This window comes from Anser anser (assembly GCF_964211835.1).
Source record: "Anser anser genome assembly, chromosome: 25".
NCBI lineage: Eukaryota > Metazoa > Chordata > Aves > Anseriformes > Anatidae > Anser > Anser anser.
Genome location: NC_139746.1, coordinates 4794380 through 4808356, shown reverse-complemented (window position 1 = coordinate 4808356; position 13977 = coordinate 4794380). Strand labels below are relative to the sequence as shown.

Sequence of the window (13977 nt, the reverse complement as noted above, 5' to 3'; positions counted from 1 at the left end):
CTAAACCGCCTTAAGGTGTTGGCTCACACGGGCGGGGGAGGCCAGCAGGCTGATTTGACAAATGATTATAATTGCCTTTTAGGAGCAGATAGCAAATTGATTTGCTTCCTCGTCCAAGGCCCGTAATCGCTTCATCACTTTAAAATATTAATGCTATACTTCTTTGCTAGTTTCCCAATTACCCTAATTGAAGGCAAATTGGTTAAGAAGGTGCAATGCAGAGTATCAGGGGGTTTAGTTCACTCAAATGACAGTTTTAAACCTCCCTAATCCTATTAGCGGGCAAAGCTGCTAACGCTTAGAGACGCTGCGTCAGCTTACCGGGGCGGTGGGGCCGGGGCGGGGGTCGGGGCCGGGGGCCGCTGGCCGCACGTGACCAGCTCTGCCGGGGATTTGTCACTTTTTTAGTTCATTAAGAGGCCTGGGGCGGGCGGGTGGGCGGCAGGGGTGACCCAAAAGGGTGCCGAGGCACAGGTGGCGGTGTGGGGACAGCTGGGGGGGGGGGGGGGGGACAGGATGATTAGCCAGGGAGACCTGGCAGAGGGTCCTGACCCGGATCCCAGCCGGCACTGGGAGCCCCGCGCAGCCCCGCTGGGAGCACTGGGAGCTGGGCTGGGGACAGGGCCGGGCTGCCTGGGGACCTTGGTGCCGCCATCCCACAGGCTGGCACCCGGAGAGAGCGGGGACGTGGGGTAGGAACAGGAGCTGGCTGGGGGCCGCTGGGGAGACATGGCCCCATCCTGATCAACACGGATTGATTTTTGTGCCCGAATGGGAGATGCTGCGAGTCCTGCAGAATGGCTGGATGGTGGGGACAACAGGGACAGGAGGGGTGGCAGGGACAGTGGTGACAACAGGATGGTGCGGACAGCGGGAACGGCAGTGCCACCGGCCACGCCTGGATGCTCCAGCAGACACCAGCCCCTCGCACCAGGACCCGAGGGGCCGAGCACCACGCACCCAGGGACCCCCCCATGCCACCGGGGTGGCTGAGACCTGCGGCACTCGTAGCCAACGGGCTCTGCACCGTGACGCCCACCCCACCGGCACCGGATTCGGCCCCGACACTGTGGGCAGCCCGCAGCAGCGCCGTCCCCGCGGGCCTTTCCGGAGCAGATGGCCCCGGCGTGGGGAGGACGGAGGCGGCTCAGCGCGTCCTTTCTTTCATGCACACACAGCGTGACTCCCGGGCCGGCTCCGGCGGGGCGGTGGCGTTCGGGGCCAGTGCTGGTGGTACATTTTACAAGGGTTCAGCTAGCTTAGCCCTCGGGGACAGGCGATTCAGGCAGATTAGACCTCACTAAAATAGGCAGGTATTAGTGATCTCAGCAGCCTGCAGCCTTCCGGCGCGGGTGCCCGCGTGGCGGCGTTTAAGCCCGCGCTGCTGCTGAGCCCGGCAGTGGGGAGCCCCTGGGGTGGGCAGGAGGCAGCGGGGACCCTGTCCCCGGGGATGCCCTGGGTGGGGACACCGGGTCCTGCTGGTTCCTGCGTGCGGCCGGGGGCAGCTGTGCCTGGGGGCTCCTGCAGGAGCTGGGGACAGATCCTGCAGGTTGGGGTTGTGGAGACCAAGGGTAATAATGTGCTGGGCATGGGGCTGTGTCCAGCATGGGGACACGGGGGGGCTGCAGCGGTGTCCCTGTCCCCGCCCTGCCCATCCATGGGGCAGCCCTGGGGACGGTGGCACTGTGCAGGTGGGGGTCACGCAGACAGCATTGTATGGCACAAGCACCAGTCCTGCAAAATACCACTTTTATTGATCCAAACAGTGTGGGCAACCCCAAGGCTGGTGAAAGATGTGGCAGGAGCGTTGGGGACCACTGCCTGCCCTGGCTGGGGGGTGGCACCTGGGACGCTGGGGGCTTGGCCAGTGTGGCAGGAGGGGACCCAGGTGTCCCTGCCCAGTGCCCCAAAAAGCCCTAGGGAATGATTTGGGGGAGGAAAACCCCAAACACAGGCAGCACATTGGGGCACATGGCACGCAGCACCGGGCACCCGCAATGCCCACATCCCGCCCGCTCCCTGGGGCTGAGCCCAATTCTGCCAGTGCCGGCGCTACATCAGGGAGCACTTCTCCTTCACCTCGTCCACGGTGCCCAGCGCCCGGCCCCGCAGCGCTGGCAGATCGATCTCCCGCAGCTTGGTCAGGAAGGCGAAGGCCCCCTCCTCTTCCTCCTCCTCCTCCTCCTCCTCGCCGCGCACCATGGCGGCCAGCTCCTGCGGCAGCTCCACCGCGCCGCCCGCCACGTGCAGCTGGGCATCGTCCCGCTCGTCCTGCACACGGGTGGGAGAGGTTGGGGCCGCGGATGGACCGGGTGCCACCAGCCTTGGGGGGGACAGGGAGGAGCAGGGTCCCTTTGGGATACCCAGGAGTGGGAATGCTGTGGGACACCGGGGGTGCTGGGGCTGCCCAGTCCCACACTGGGAATGCTGGGCTCACACGTGTGCGGGCGGACAGGCGGATGGACAGAGACAGCAGCTGTTTGCTGCCCTCTTCAGGAATCATCTCCCATCCCAGGGGACCAGGGTGGTGGGGGAGGACAGCAGCCACCCAGCCCAGGGCTATCGGGGAGGGTGGGGGGGCTCAGGGCACCCCGCGTGTGTCCCTACCTGGGCCAGGCGGTACTTGTCCCGCAGGTGCATGCGCACGGCCGCCCGTTCCGCCTTCTTGTGCGCGAAGGCCTTGTCCCGCTCGATCCTGCACAGCGGGCGCCACGCTGTCACCCCTGCCCCAGCCAAACACCCCCCATCACCCTGCACCCTGGCCCTGCAGCGTGGCTACACCCGTCCAAAGGTGCAAAGGTCCACACGAGACAGTCATCGGGGGCCGCATCCTGCCCCTCCAGCCCAGTGGTGACATTTGTGGCAGGGACTTGCTGCTCCTATGGCCTCTCGCTTCCCTGATGCTGTCCCGACTGAGGCCCCCGAATCACCCAGATCAGGGGAGGGGGGCCGTGCTGTGCCCGTTGTCCCGTGGTTCCACGGGTGCTGGGGTGAGGGTGGCACCAGGCACCTGCCCCTGGCCACCTGCAGTGTGCCGAGCCCCTGTGCCAGCACCCATGGGGACTTCCTGCACCATTGGGAACTCTCGTACTGCAGGGATCGCTGAGCACCCACTCTGCTCCCATCCCCTGCCTCCCTGTCCCCGTCCCATCCAGGCAGAGGACAACCCGTGGTGGATGACACCCTGGCCCCAGTGCGTGGGGACCCCACAGCCCCGGCAAAGCCTTACTTCTCCTCCAGCAGCTGCCGCTGGTACTCCTCAAACTCTTCGCGGGACATGCCATTGGGCAGAGTGGCCGCCTTGGTGTCCTTGGGGGGTGCCTTGGGCTCCTCCTCGCCCCCCCGCAGGTTCTTCAGGGCTGCCGTGAAGAAGGCGGCCATGGGTGGGTGGCTGCGGTGCCCTGTGCCCCGTGGTGCTCAGCCGGGTCCTGCCCGGGGCCGGTGTCTGCAAGGTCAGCAGGACCCAGGGGCGCCGCGGATCAGGGCTGGATTAAGGCATTAGGAGGGGAAGGCACAGCCACCGGGGTGGGAAGACCTTCTTGTGCCTCTCGCTGCACCCAAGGGTGCTGGGGACCCGTACCTCGCTGAGATACCCCATTGCACGGGCCCTGATGGAGGGTTCAGACCCTGCCTGGCACCGTGGGCACCCAGAGCCACCCAGCTCAGCAGGGTGAGAGCTGCAAGAAGTCGGCGCAGAGGACACAGAAGAGGATTAGCCGAAAAACTCAATCAAGGGTGGAAGGACTGGAAGGGAAACGAGGAAGCAGGCGGGCACGCACATACGCGCAGCCCCGTGGCCCCGTTAATCCCTGCTCCACCAAGACATCGAGATTGCCTGCGAGCCGGCACGGCTGGGGGCTTCCCACCACTGGAGGACGAGTCCAGCTCCCGTAATCTATATGCAGCAATTCCCATACAGACTCTGATTAAAAGAATAATCCCCGGCTGTGTGCAGAGCCCCGAGCGGAGCGGGGCCGGGCTGCGCATGGGGGTCTCCGAGGGCCGAAGCTCCTGCCCGCCCCTCCCCGTGCTTTGGTGCACTCAGCCCCATGTAAGAGAGAGCACTAATTTGAGACTGGAGACTTAAAGATGCTGTTGAACTAATTTCTTTGGTTTAATCAAAAAATAATAATAATTAAGGCAGTTGAGCTGGCTGTGTTTGGGCCTCCATTTTGTGCCAGCGCAGGGCTCTGCCAGGGTTGGGGTTTCATTTTCCAGCAGGCTGGGATGTCCCGTCCTGTCCCCTGTCACCTGAGGGGGGGGGGGTCAAAGGGACCCCACAGGGGGCCATGGGCCCAGCACCCCTGCGGAGCTGCTCTCTGCAGCCTGGTGGGTTGGGGTCCCTGCCGCCGCTCCAGGTGTCCCCAAGTGTGGCTGGGTGAAAGACCCGTACGGGGATGGTGGGAGGTTGTTGCATCCTCTTCGGCCACCCCAGAGGAGGAGGGCACACTGCCAAACCATTGCCCCATCTTCTCTGGGAGAAAGCAGCACGCAGGTTGCCTGGCCGCTCGTTTCCATGCTGCTCCCTATCCCGGTGGGTCTGGGGGGCTTCTGGCCATCGGTTCTGGGATCAGGATGCAGGTTAAACGTCCCTTAGGTGCTTCAGCTCCTTCTGTAGCTTCTCTGTGAGTTTCTTGAAGGACGGCCGCTTGCCCGGCTCCATCTCCCAGCAGCTCTTCATCAGTGCGTAGATGGCAGGTGGGCAGCCCTCGGGGGGGTCCATGCGGTACCCCTCCTCCAGCAGCTCTGTCACCTCCTTCAGGCTCTAGGGATGAAGGAGGGAGCTGGGACCCCACTGGCCAGGGGGAGCTGGGATGTCCCCCTCCCATCCATCCCCTGGGGACACGACCCAGAGTGTCCTCTGGCACTCACCAGCTTGGGGTAGGGTGCTCGGCCGAAGGAGAACACTTCCCACAGGAGGATCCCGTAGCTCCACACGTCCGACTTGGAGGAGAATTTCTGCCACGGCACGAGGCAGGGAGGCTGCAGCTGGGTACGGGCTGTGCTGGGCTCCCCAGGGCTGTGCCCTCACCTCCTGCTGCTCCCGGGGCTGTCCTCCCCCTCATCGGGCTGCGACCTCCCGGCCTGGCCCTCCTTCACCACCAGGACTCCAGCTCCAACCCGGCTGTCCCAGCCCGCCGTATCCCATAGGAGGTGCCCTAAATCCCCCCCACACCCCAGGATCAGGACAAAGGCCAAATTTTGGGAGACAATGGGCTGGTGGCACCAGAAGCTGCCGTGGGGCAGGGATGAGTTGGTGGGAGGTGGTAGGTGGGTATGGGAAGGGGGACCCAATGGGATGAGCTGCTTTAGGACACCCCACCCCACCCCTGGACCCCTTCCCTTCCCTCCATCACTCACATTGTGCTTCAGGGCCTCGGGAGCCGTCCACTTCACGGGCAGCACCGTGGTGTCCGCGCCCTTGGGATTGACCCGGGCTAAGCCGAAATCACTCACTTTGGCCACATGCTCCTCGGAGATGAGGATGTTGCGGGCAGCCAGGTCCCTGTGCACCAGCTTCTTGGACTCCAGGTAGTCCATGCCTTGGGCCACATCCCTGTGGTGGCGAGGCAGCGTCACCGCGTGCCTCCCAGGGGGATGCAGAGTGCTGGTCCCAGCGGTGTGGAGGGGAGGGGGCACTTACAGAGCGAACTGGAGGAGCTGCTGGGTAGGGACTTGCGCGCGGCCCCGCGTGCGCAAGAAGTTCACCAGGTTGCCCTGACGGAGGAGGAGAAACACCTAAGAGCTGCCCAGTATCCACCCAGTTCAGCCCCAGACCAAGGATTTTGTCCAAAAAACTGAGCAGCGATGGGTCCCGCTGGCCAAGGACACGCTCTCACCTTGCTCATGAACTCCATGACGATGTAGAGGCCGTTGTGCAGGATGACGCCGAGCAAACGCACCAGGTTTTTGTGCCGGACCTTCCTGAAAGGAGGCAACTGTGGTCAAGGGGGTGCTTGTTTGTGCCTGGGTCGTGGGGCAGGGTCTGGCCATACCCCCTCAGTGTCCCCCCAGTGCCCCCCCAGGCACTCACGTCATGGCAGCAGTTTCAGCGAGGAAGGCCTGGGCGGTCACATCACACTTGATGTTCTTCACAGCCACCTTCTGCCCCATGTACTCACCCTGCAGGACATCTGGGAGGGGACACGGGGCATATGTCATGGGTCTGAGCCCTTGGCCACATGTCCCACTCCCCACATCCCACGCTGAGACCCCAAAAGCCCCAGGACAGTGCCCAGGACGGACATCGGGGGATGTCCTTCAGGGATCTCTGTCTCCATCTTCTCACCTACCTCCAAACTCGCCTTGCCCGATGCGGTCTCCCAGCGTGAGGTGCTGCAGGTTCAGCAACCAGCCGGCTGAGAACAGGTGCAAGGACAGGTCAACAAGGCCACCAGTGGGGCCGCGCCACCTCCTTCCCCAAAACCCAGACCTGCTCCTCTCCCGCCATCCCCTACCTTTGGCCAACTCCTCCTCGGCTGACTTCATCCCAGTCTTTGGTTTGGGCTTCACCAGCTTGGTGCAGATGGCTCCCTGCTCCTTCGTGTAGTGCTGCAGAGGAAGGGACAGACGAGGCTGGGGCAGGTGGTGGGTGCAGAGCCAGGAAACGGCTTTGGGATGCTCCACGGGCCCCTACCACCAAAGCTACCACCTCCATCTGGCCCTGAGGTGCCCAGAGCCCCTCCTGCTCCGGCTGCATGAAATCCTGCTTTTCCCCCAGCACTGCAGTTCCCAGCCTGCATCTCAGCCCTGGTCTCCATGGGGCATGGCCAGGGAGACACTACGACCGGGCGAGGATTCGGGACGCTACCGGCGAGCCGGGCAGCAGATGATGGGGCTGAACCCTGCGGGTGCTACAGCCCGGCCCTGGAGGGAGCAACACGTCCGAGCTGGGTTTACAGAGGTGAAGCGGAAACAGCAGCACGGCCGTAGTGGTTACAGAGCAGGGCTGGGGCAGCTGAGCGGGGAAAGGGCTGGTCTGAAAGCAGAAGTTGTGTCTAAATGAGGAAAATATATGGCAGTACAAAACCCCAGAAGCGAGGCATGGAAGAGGTACGAGACAGGGCAGAGACAGATCTTGAGGAAGAGCCTGCTGAAAGCATGAGAGCTGGCGATAAATTCAGCGACAGCAGGAAGCCTGGGAGTCCCACAGGGTGAGCGGGTGAAGGGAGAGCTCGGGGGGAGAGAACTGCAGCAAAACGCCTCTGAGCCTCAGCGCGGCTCAGGCCTCATCCAGGGCACGGGGGCAGAGGCTGTCAGGAGCTTTGTTTTCCAAAATGCCCCAAGCTCCGCTGCTGCATGAAGCACCAGAGGAGCAGGGACAGGGGACACACAACCCTGGGCAGGGCATGCTGTGGCACAGCTGGTTTGTGGACACCAGGGCATCCCGGATCCATCCATTGCACCCCAAACCGAGTGGGGAACTGGGAGAACTTCCTGGGGTGGAGAACTGCACCGAACAAAACCCAGCAAAGAACACAGGCAGCAGCAGCGAGCTCCCAAGTACCACGGGACGAGGTGACCATGCTGTCACATGGATGGCAGCGCTGGCACGAGGTGGGTCAGGGATCACCCCACAGGTTCTCCATCACCATGTGCTGGGCTGGACCGGCCCTGGAGCCCCCCAGTGCAGCTCACGGACTGGGGGGGCTCTCACCTCGATCATGTCGATGAGATTGTAGAAGCGGTGCTGGCTGTCGATGCTCAGCATGTTCTCCTCGTGCACCACGCGGTAGTGGATCACCTCCTTGCCAAAGCTCACGCACAGCACGTAGTCGCCGGGGTGCCGGACGGACTCGCGCACCAGGAAGAGCCCGTCCTCGGCGGGCTGCAGCTCCTGCACTGCCTCCACCCCTGAGATCTTCCCGTGGAACCAGCTGGGGACAGGGGATGTGGGGACAGAGACCATGGGAACAGGGGACATGGGGACAGGGCACCAGCAGCAAGACAGGAAGAGCAGAGACCCCACCAAGGCTGTGCCAAGCCCATTGCACAACCCCTCTCCCCATCAGGCCCATCCACGCTGGGTGGGCACAACTCTGTGAAGCCAGGTGTTGCCCCAGCAAATCCCCCCACGGCCAGGGCTAAGGGCTGCTCTTCCCCCACACACACCAGACCCCTCTCTGCCACCACCAGGACCCCCACTGTACTCACGGCATGAGGCTGAGCTTGGGGTCAGCGCGGATGGCGCCGCGCTCCCGCAGCACGCTGCCCGCCAGCAGCCCCTCCTGCCCGCTCTCGTTGTGCCTGGCGCGGTACCAGCCCTTGCCCTGGGGATGAGAGGGTCTCAGGGCAGGGGGCACACCAGGGAAGGTGGTCCCGGCTCCGGCAGCTCAGCCGATGGCCCTGGGGTCCCCTCCCCTCCGTTGCATGGCCATGGCTGGCCCCCACGTGCCCCTCGGGTTCACCTCCACGGCCTCGATGATGGTGACCACATCTCCCTTGCGGAAGGCCAGCTCGCCGGCCTTGGGCTTGTTATGGTCATGCTTGGTGACGCACTGCGTCCCTGGGGGCCAGTGTTTCTGCAGGGGAGGAAGCAGCATCAGCAAGGGCAGGGAGGGCAGGGCTAGGCTAGTCCTGTCCCCCTCCACCTCCCACGGACATCAGGGCCAGCCCTGTGGACCCCCCTGGTCCCTGGCCAGAACGACTGCACCGTTGAAATAGGACATGGTACCAGGGACAAGGGACACGGGGCACGGACCCCCCCCTGCACCCCGCTGTGGTCCTGGTGGGATGGGACACCCTGATGTTGGCACCCCTATGCCAGTGCAGGAGGGGACGGTGCTGCTGATGCCCCTGGGGGAAGCGGAGGCATCGGGCCATGCCCAAAGGCCCCCGCGGTCAGGAGCCAGCCCCTGCAGCTGGCAGCCCCGCTCACCCCAGACATGCTCGGCCGTCAGTGCATCAGGGACTCCCCGTCCTCTCCCGATGTCACCTGTGGAGAGGAAACCAAGCAGGGCTGTGGAGGGATGGGGCCGAGCCAGAGCCCATGGCCTGCACCGTCCCAGGCCACCACCGCTGTCCCCACCTCCACCAAGGCCCCCACCTCCACCAAGGCCTCTATGGCCCAGGGCAGCCCTGCACCACGGCAGTGGGCTGCAAAACCACAGCGTGTGTTCTGGGGACTCTCCTGCCCCAAACCCAGGTGGGAACAGGATGCAGGTGTCCTGCTCGCTGCCCCTTCTCCCTGCCTCGCGAATCAGAGAGGTGCTTCACCGCCCACCGGCGCTGCGAGGCCATCACAGCGACAGCAGGAAGATGTGGTTTTACCAGAAACTGGCATTTTCACCTCCTGTTTCTGCAGCTCCCAGTCATCGGGGCCACGAGATCCGGGGCTGGGAGAGGCGCAGGGGCCCCACAGACATGGGATGTGGCGGCACTGACGTGGGGGCTGCCTGCCCGAGGGGTGACACTGACGGGCAGGGCTGGGATGAGGTGGGACTGTCACATCTGCTGGCCCCGGGATGATCACACAAGGTCCCCGTGATCCCCTGCCACCGAGTTGTCCCCCTGGGAGCCCCTAGTGCCTGTGGGCACATTGGGCAGAGACCCTCGGTCGTGTCCAGTCCCCAGGGAGAGCCCCAAGCAGTGAAAACAGAGCCCAGAGGCAGCACGGATGGCTGAAGGGGACAAAACAGTGCCACAGAACAGCCCATGACACTGGTTTGTGACACCGAGCCTGCATCCTGGGTGGCATGACGCAGGCTGCCATGCGTCCCCAGATCATAGCACCATCCCTCAATCCACCAGGATTTTCACAATAAAGCATAATAAAAGCGCCTTTCCTCCAGATCCATCATGCTGTTAGAAATTTCTCTCTGTCACTGTAAGGCAGATGTTTTCATTCCTTTTCTAAGAGAAGGTGGGATTCCTCAGCACACAAATGACTCACATGCTTCAGGCTCTACCAAGGACGCCATCTGATAAGACCACATCCCACGTAGGCAAAGCTGCTTCGTGCCCACCTTGCTCCTTCCTACCCAAGAACCAGAAAGCACGAAGCTGTCCCAGCAGCTCAGCGCTTCTCTGCTTCCAAGACCTCAAAGGAGCCAGAGAAGCGTTGGCTTCCAGAGAAGAGAAATGTCTGAGGAGGGGGAAGAGATTTTTGTGGTGCTCGGTTGACATGAGAGCATGGGCAAGGTGGGTCTGGGACCAGCAGCACCTGCACCTCTTGAGCAAACCCAGAGCTGGCCTCGTGGGAACCTCCAGCCAGGGCAGGACGATGCCTCCCTGGCTCTGCCGGGCTGGGGGAGGCGTGAGGCTCGCTCAGCGCCTTGCAGCAGCGATGTCACCCTCCGCTCTATTCCTCTTTTGGAGGGTGAGTCACGGTCACTCCTCTGCATCACCGGTGGTAATCCCCAGCCTGATGCTGTGACGACAAGGATCTGGGGACTTGCTGTGCCTGCCCCCATCCCGAACAACAAAAGAAAGGGACAGCTGCAGTTGTGGCAAGCCTAATATTAGCAGGCGGCAGTTTTATCTGCTCCAGAAGCCATCTTTAGCTAGCACAGACCTCCCCTTGTCCTGCCCATCCATGCCACATGTATTATCCTGCTGGACTAAAGCCTTTGGGCAGAGGTGCAAAGGTGGCTGCCCCCTGGCAGGCTCAGCCCAAGCCCGAGGTGCTGTGATGCAGCTGAGCTCAAGTGTAACGCGTCCAGGGTGGGCGAGGACCTCGTGGGCACAGAGCCGAAGGATGGGCTCTGCTCCATACCCCTCTCCACAATGCAACTGGCACAGGGACGCGCCAGCAGGGATGACAGCAGCTCTGACAGTTGTCCCTCATTTTCTGCTGCTCCAGGACAGCCACATCGGGTGCAGCCCTGCCCATGCGTGCAGATGGTGCTTGAAGGGTGGGGTGCTCTGCTCAGGCTGCCCGAGGGCTCCACTTCTCCTCTCCCCCACTGGCACTGGGTAGCCTGTGAGGCTCGGGGCGCCCAACCCATCCCGGCCAGCACCTCCACCCAGCCACCTGGGGCACGCTGGTGAGTCACGGTCCTCTGGTGCCGCTCACATGCCTCATACTGGAGCAACTGTTTGTTCGTGGAGATGTCCAGCCCATCAAGTTCCCACCACCGGAATGAGCATTCCCACAAGCAGGGTGCATGGGCACAAAGCCTAGGAGAATACACTTGCCCCCCTCTTTTTTTTTTTTCTTGTTGTTGTTCTACACTTTTTTAACCAGTTAACCTAAGCATTTGCAATGATGAGAAACACAAAAGCCCGGTGGGGTTCGGTGGAGCCATCCTGACCCCAAAATGGATTTCAGGCTTGTTTCCAGTGCTCAGAGTTACTCTAGCTGGAGGAAGAGCTGCCACAATGCAACAGCACAGAGGCAGAATGGGTGACATACAGGCTGGCAGATTGCACCTCTGTACTGCAATGTGAGCCGGACATATTGCACACACACCTCTGAAACACGGGCCGGAGAGGTTCCATTTTACCAACACCCGGCTGCACTAAGGGTCACCAAGACAAGTGGTAGATGTAGATCGCTTGTTGAAAAACGGGCAACACCTGGCCATTTTCCCCACCGACCGCAGTCCTCGTAACATGACATCCATCCCTCCCCGCCGGCAGAGCAGACATGGCAACGCGTCACCTGCTCTCAGCAACTCCAGCAGACCCTTGCACTTACCTCCCAGCCACGTCCATGCAGGGCCTTGGTGGCAGCGATGCCTTGGAGCTGCTCGCAGCTAAGTCTGGACTCAAATTCCCAAATTCCTGGAGAATAAACTCCCTTTCACATGGAGCAGCAAAGCTTTATTTTCAAGGGCATAGTCCCAGAAAGAGACACTGCGTTATTTCCTGATTTCTCTTCTGGTTAGGGCTGCAGATGTAACGTCCTGGAGGTCCTAGTGCCTGCCGCCTGCGCAGTCAAACATTAATCAGAGTTGACTCATTATTTGACAACGCTTAAAACAACTTTTACCCTTTGACGGCACAAATCCACACCCTTGCTAGAAACGATCATCAGAACTTATACCTTGCAGCATTGTGTAGCTCTCACATAAAATTAATGTTCCACTATGCAAATGAGAGACCTGCTGCTACCACTGGAAGCCGCCACCAGTGCATCCGCCCAAGCTGCAGGTGCTCATGGTGCCAGCAGCTCGCTGGGGAGACTCAGGAGTGGACGTGGTGGGACCAGGGAGCCTGGAGCCTAATCCTGTCTCAGTACCAATTTCCGACAGATTTAGGGGAGGCTGATCCAGGGGAATGACTGTGCCTTGTTGCTCTACTGGGGATAAAAACGCGCACAGACACATGGCAGTCTGGGAGGGGCAGTTGTACAACTCAGAAGGAGCTTTAAATGAACACCACTGTCAAAGGGCAGTGGCTTATCTATATCCTCCAGCATCCACAACTAGGGGAGAGGAAGCAATTGCCTCTGTAGCTCATCAGAGAGACCAGTTTCATACTTACGTTCAACATTTCTAATTTTCAGGGCAAAATGGTGAGAAAGAAGAAAACGCAGTTTCAGGCAAACACATTCCATTCAAGTTTTTATTTTATTTTATTTTTTTAATAAAAAATATGCTTAAGCCTTTAAAAATACTGGCAGTTCAAGGAAAAAGGAAGAGTAGAAGTAAGAAAACTATTTGTTTAACGAATGACCCCAAGGAATTTCATTTCTTTGGGTACAACTCCCAGTACAGCTGAGAAGTCCCTCCAAGCGGGCCAACAGTTTCAGCTCCTGGTTATATTTTTCCACCAACAAACTGCTTCCTCAAACCACTGGGACAGATGTGTTCATAGGATTCTTAGGGTGTGTTTCCCAAGAAACACTCCTTGCATTATTCTCTGGAGTTGTATGGATGGATCCTTAGATGCCAGATCTGTTCAAGCTAGAGAGTAAACACGTGTGCATCCTCACCGTCCCTGTGCCACACTCCTGGGTCTCAGCATCAGATCTCCTGGGGTCTAAGCACGACTCTTGGCAACAAACAGAGATGTTTTGTACTTCTGTTTTTTTTTCACATCCAGTCATTGTTACAGATGTGACCACAGACCAAGAACTCAGCATCACACAGAGGGAACAACATGCTCAGACGTAATAAATGGGCCCTCCCTGTCCTGCTGTGTGGGCCACAAAAAGACTCCCACTGCTTCTGCTGGAGTTGGATTCATCTCCCATTTTCTTTCTCAGGTATCTACCAGCCATCAAGTGCCTCAGTCTTTAATACTAATCCTCAAAACCACCTTTCTCCCTTCTCTGATGCAGCAGTTCAGTTATCTGTGCTGCACAGCCCTGTTTAGTCCCATACAGCTGAATCACTGGTGTTCCCAGGTACCTCTAACACAGCCAACAGCAAGCCGAAGCAGAAAGATTGTGTTAGAACTTCCAGAGCTGCCGAGTTACCTTGCAACAGTATGGGAAAAGTTCTTCTCACATGCTGGGCTGAGGCTTTAACCACTTCTCAGTCTTCCTCCTGGCATCCTTTCTGTGGGTGAGTCCCACACGCGATGTCCTGCACAACAAGCTGCTGAATGGTGTCATTCCTGGCAGGACTAAAGGAGCAGCAATATAAAGGGCAAAAGTTATCCGAGGAAGCAGAGGAAGGACATGCAGCAAGATTTGTTAGGAACAGCAACACATTTTATGCAGAAAAAGCAACTGCTTTCCCAGCACAGATTTGGACATTAGCAGACCGCAGCCTGTGGGCTCTTCTTTGCCTGTTCTTCTGTCCTCAGTCCATGCTGAAAATACAGTTGCATTCACCAGAAATGTGACGTAGCCTGAGAAATCTGTCCTGCATTTCAAGCCTTTAAGAATGAAGTTGGAAAATGGCAGCACACGCGACAAAAACAGGTAACTCTTCCCTACCTGGCCTCTGTGACAATTCAGGGGGATTCATTTTACCTCTCCTCGCAGTGTCCAAAGCCAAACATCCCAGTACCCTTTGGCTCCCTGCACAGCCAAAGGAAAAATGGGCACCTCCAGAGTGCAACTCGGCTGACCTGGTTTCCCGTGCT

At 60.0% G+C, this 13977-nt stretch overlaps 2 protein-coding genes across 3 annotated transcripts; both read right to left on the bottom strand.

Moving 5' to 3' along the window:
- Positions 1 to 506: 506 nt before the first annotated feature.
- LOC310886386 (complexin-3-like) lies at positions 507 to 3965 on the bottom strand. Its single transcript, XM_083810898.1, has 3 exons — positions 3230 to 3965; positions 2608 to 2695; positions 507 to 2271 (listed from the first exon to the last, which is right to left on the bottom strand). Exons 1-3 carry the CDS (start codon positions 3379 to 3381, stop codon positions 2053 to 2055), a joined length of 459 nt encoding a protein of 152 aa, XP_083667024.1. The 5' UTR covers positions 3382 to 3965; the 3' UTR covers positions 507 to 2052.
- Positions 3966 to 4088: 123 nt separating this feature from the next.
- On the bottom strand, positions 4089 to 11936 carry MATK (megakaryocyte-associated tyrosine kinase). 2 transcript variants are annotated; one of them, XM_083810851.1, is made up of 14 exons: positions 11639 to 11869; positions 9893 to 9976; positions 8879 to 8935; positions 8409 to 8522; positions 8155 to 8270; positions 7658 to 7877; positions 6459 to 6552; positions 6294 to 6359; positions 6035 to 6134; positions 5841 to 5925; positions 5645 to 5718; positions 5362 to 5557; positions 4873 to 4959; positions 4089 to 4765 (listed from the first exon to the last, which is right to left on the bottom strand). In XM_083810851.1, exons 3-14 carry the CDS (start codon positions 8885 to 8887, stop codon positions 4583 to 4585), a joined length of 1344 nt encoding a protein of 447 aa, XP_083666977.1. In that variant the 5' UTR covers positions 8888 to 8935; positions 9893 to 9976; positions 11639 to 11869; the 3' UTR covers positions 4089 to 4582. The 2 variants fall into 2 exon arrangements, with proteins under 2 accessions (XP_083666977.1, XP_083666978.1); XM_083810852.1 differs by lacking the exon at positions 9893 to 9976 and having other exon boundaries at positions 11639 to 11936.
- Between the last annotated feature and the right edge of the window lie 2041 nt (positions 11937 to 13977).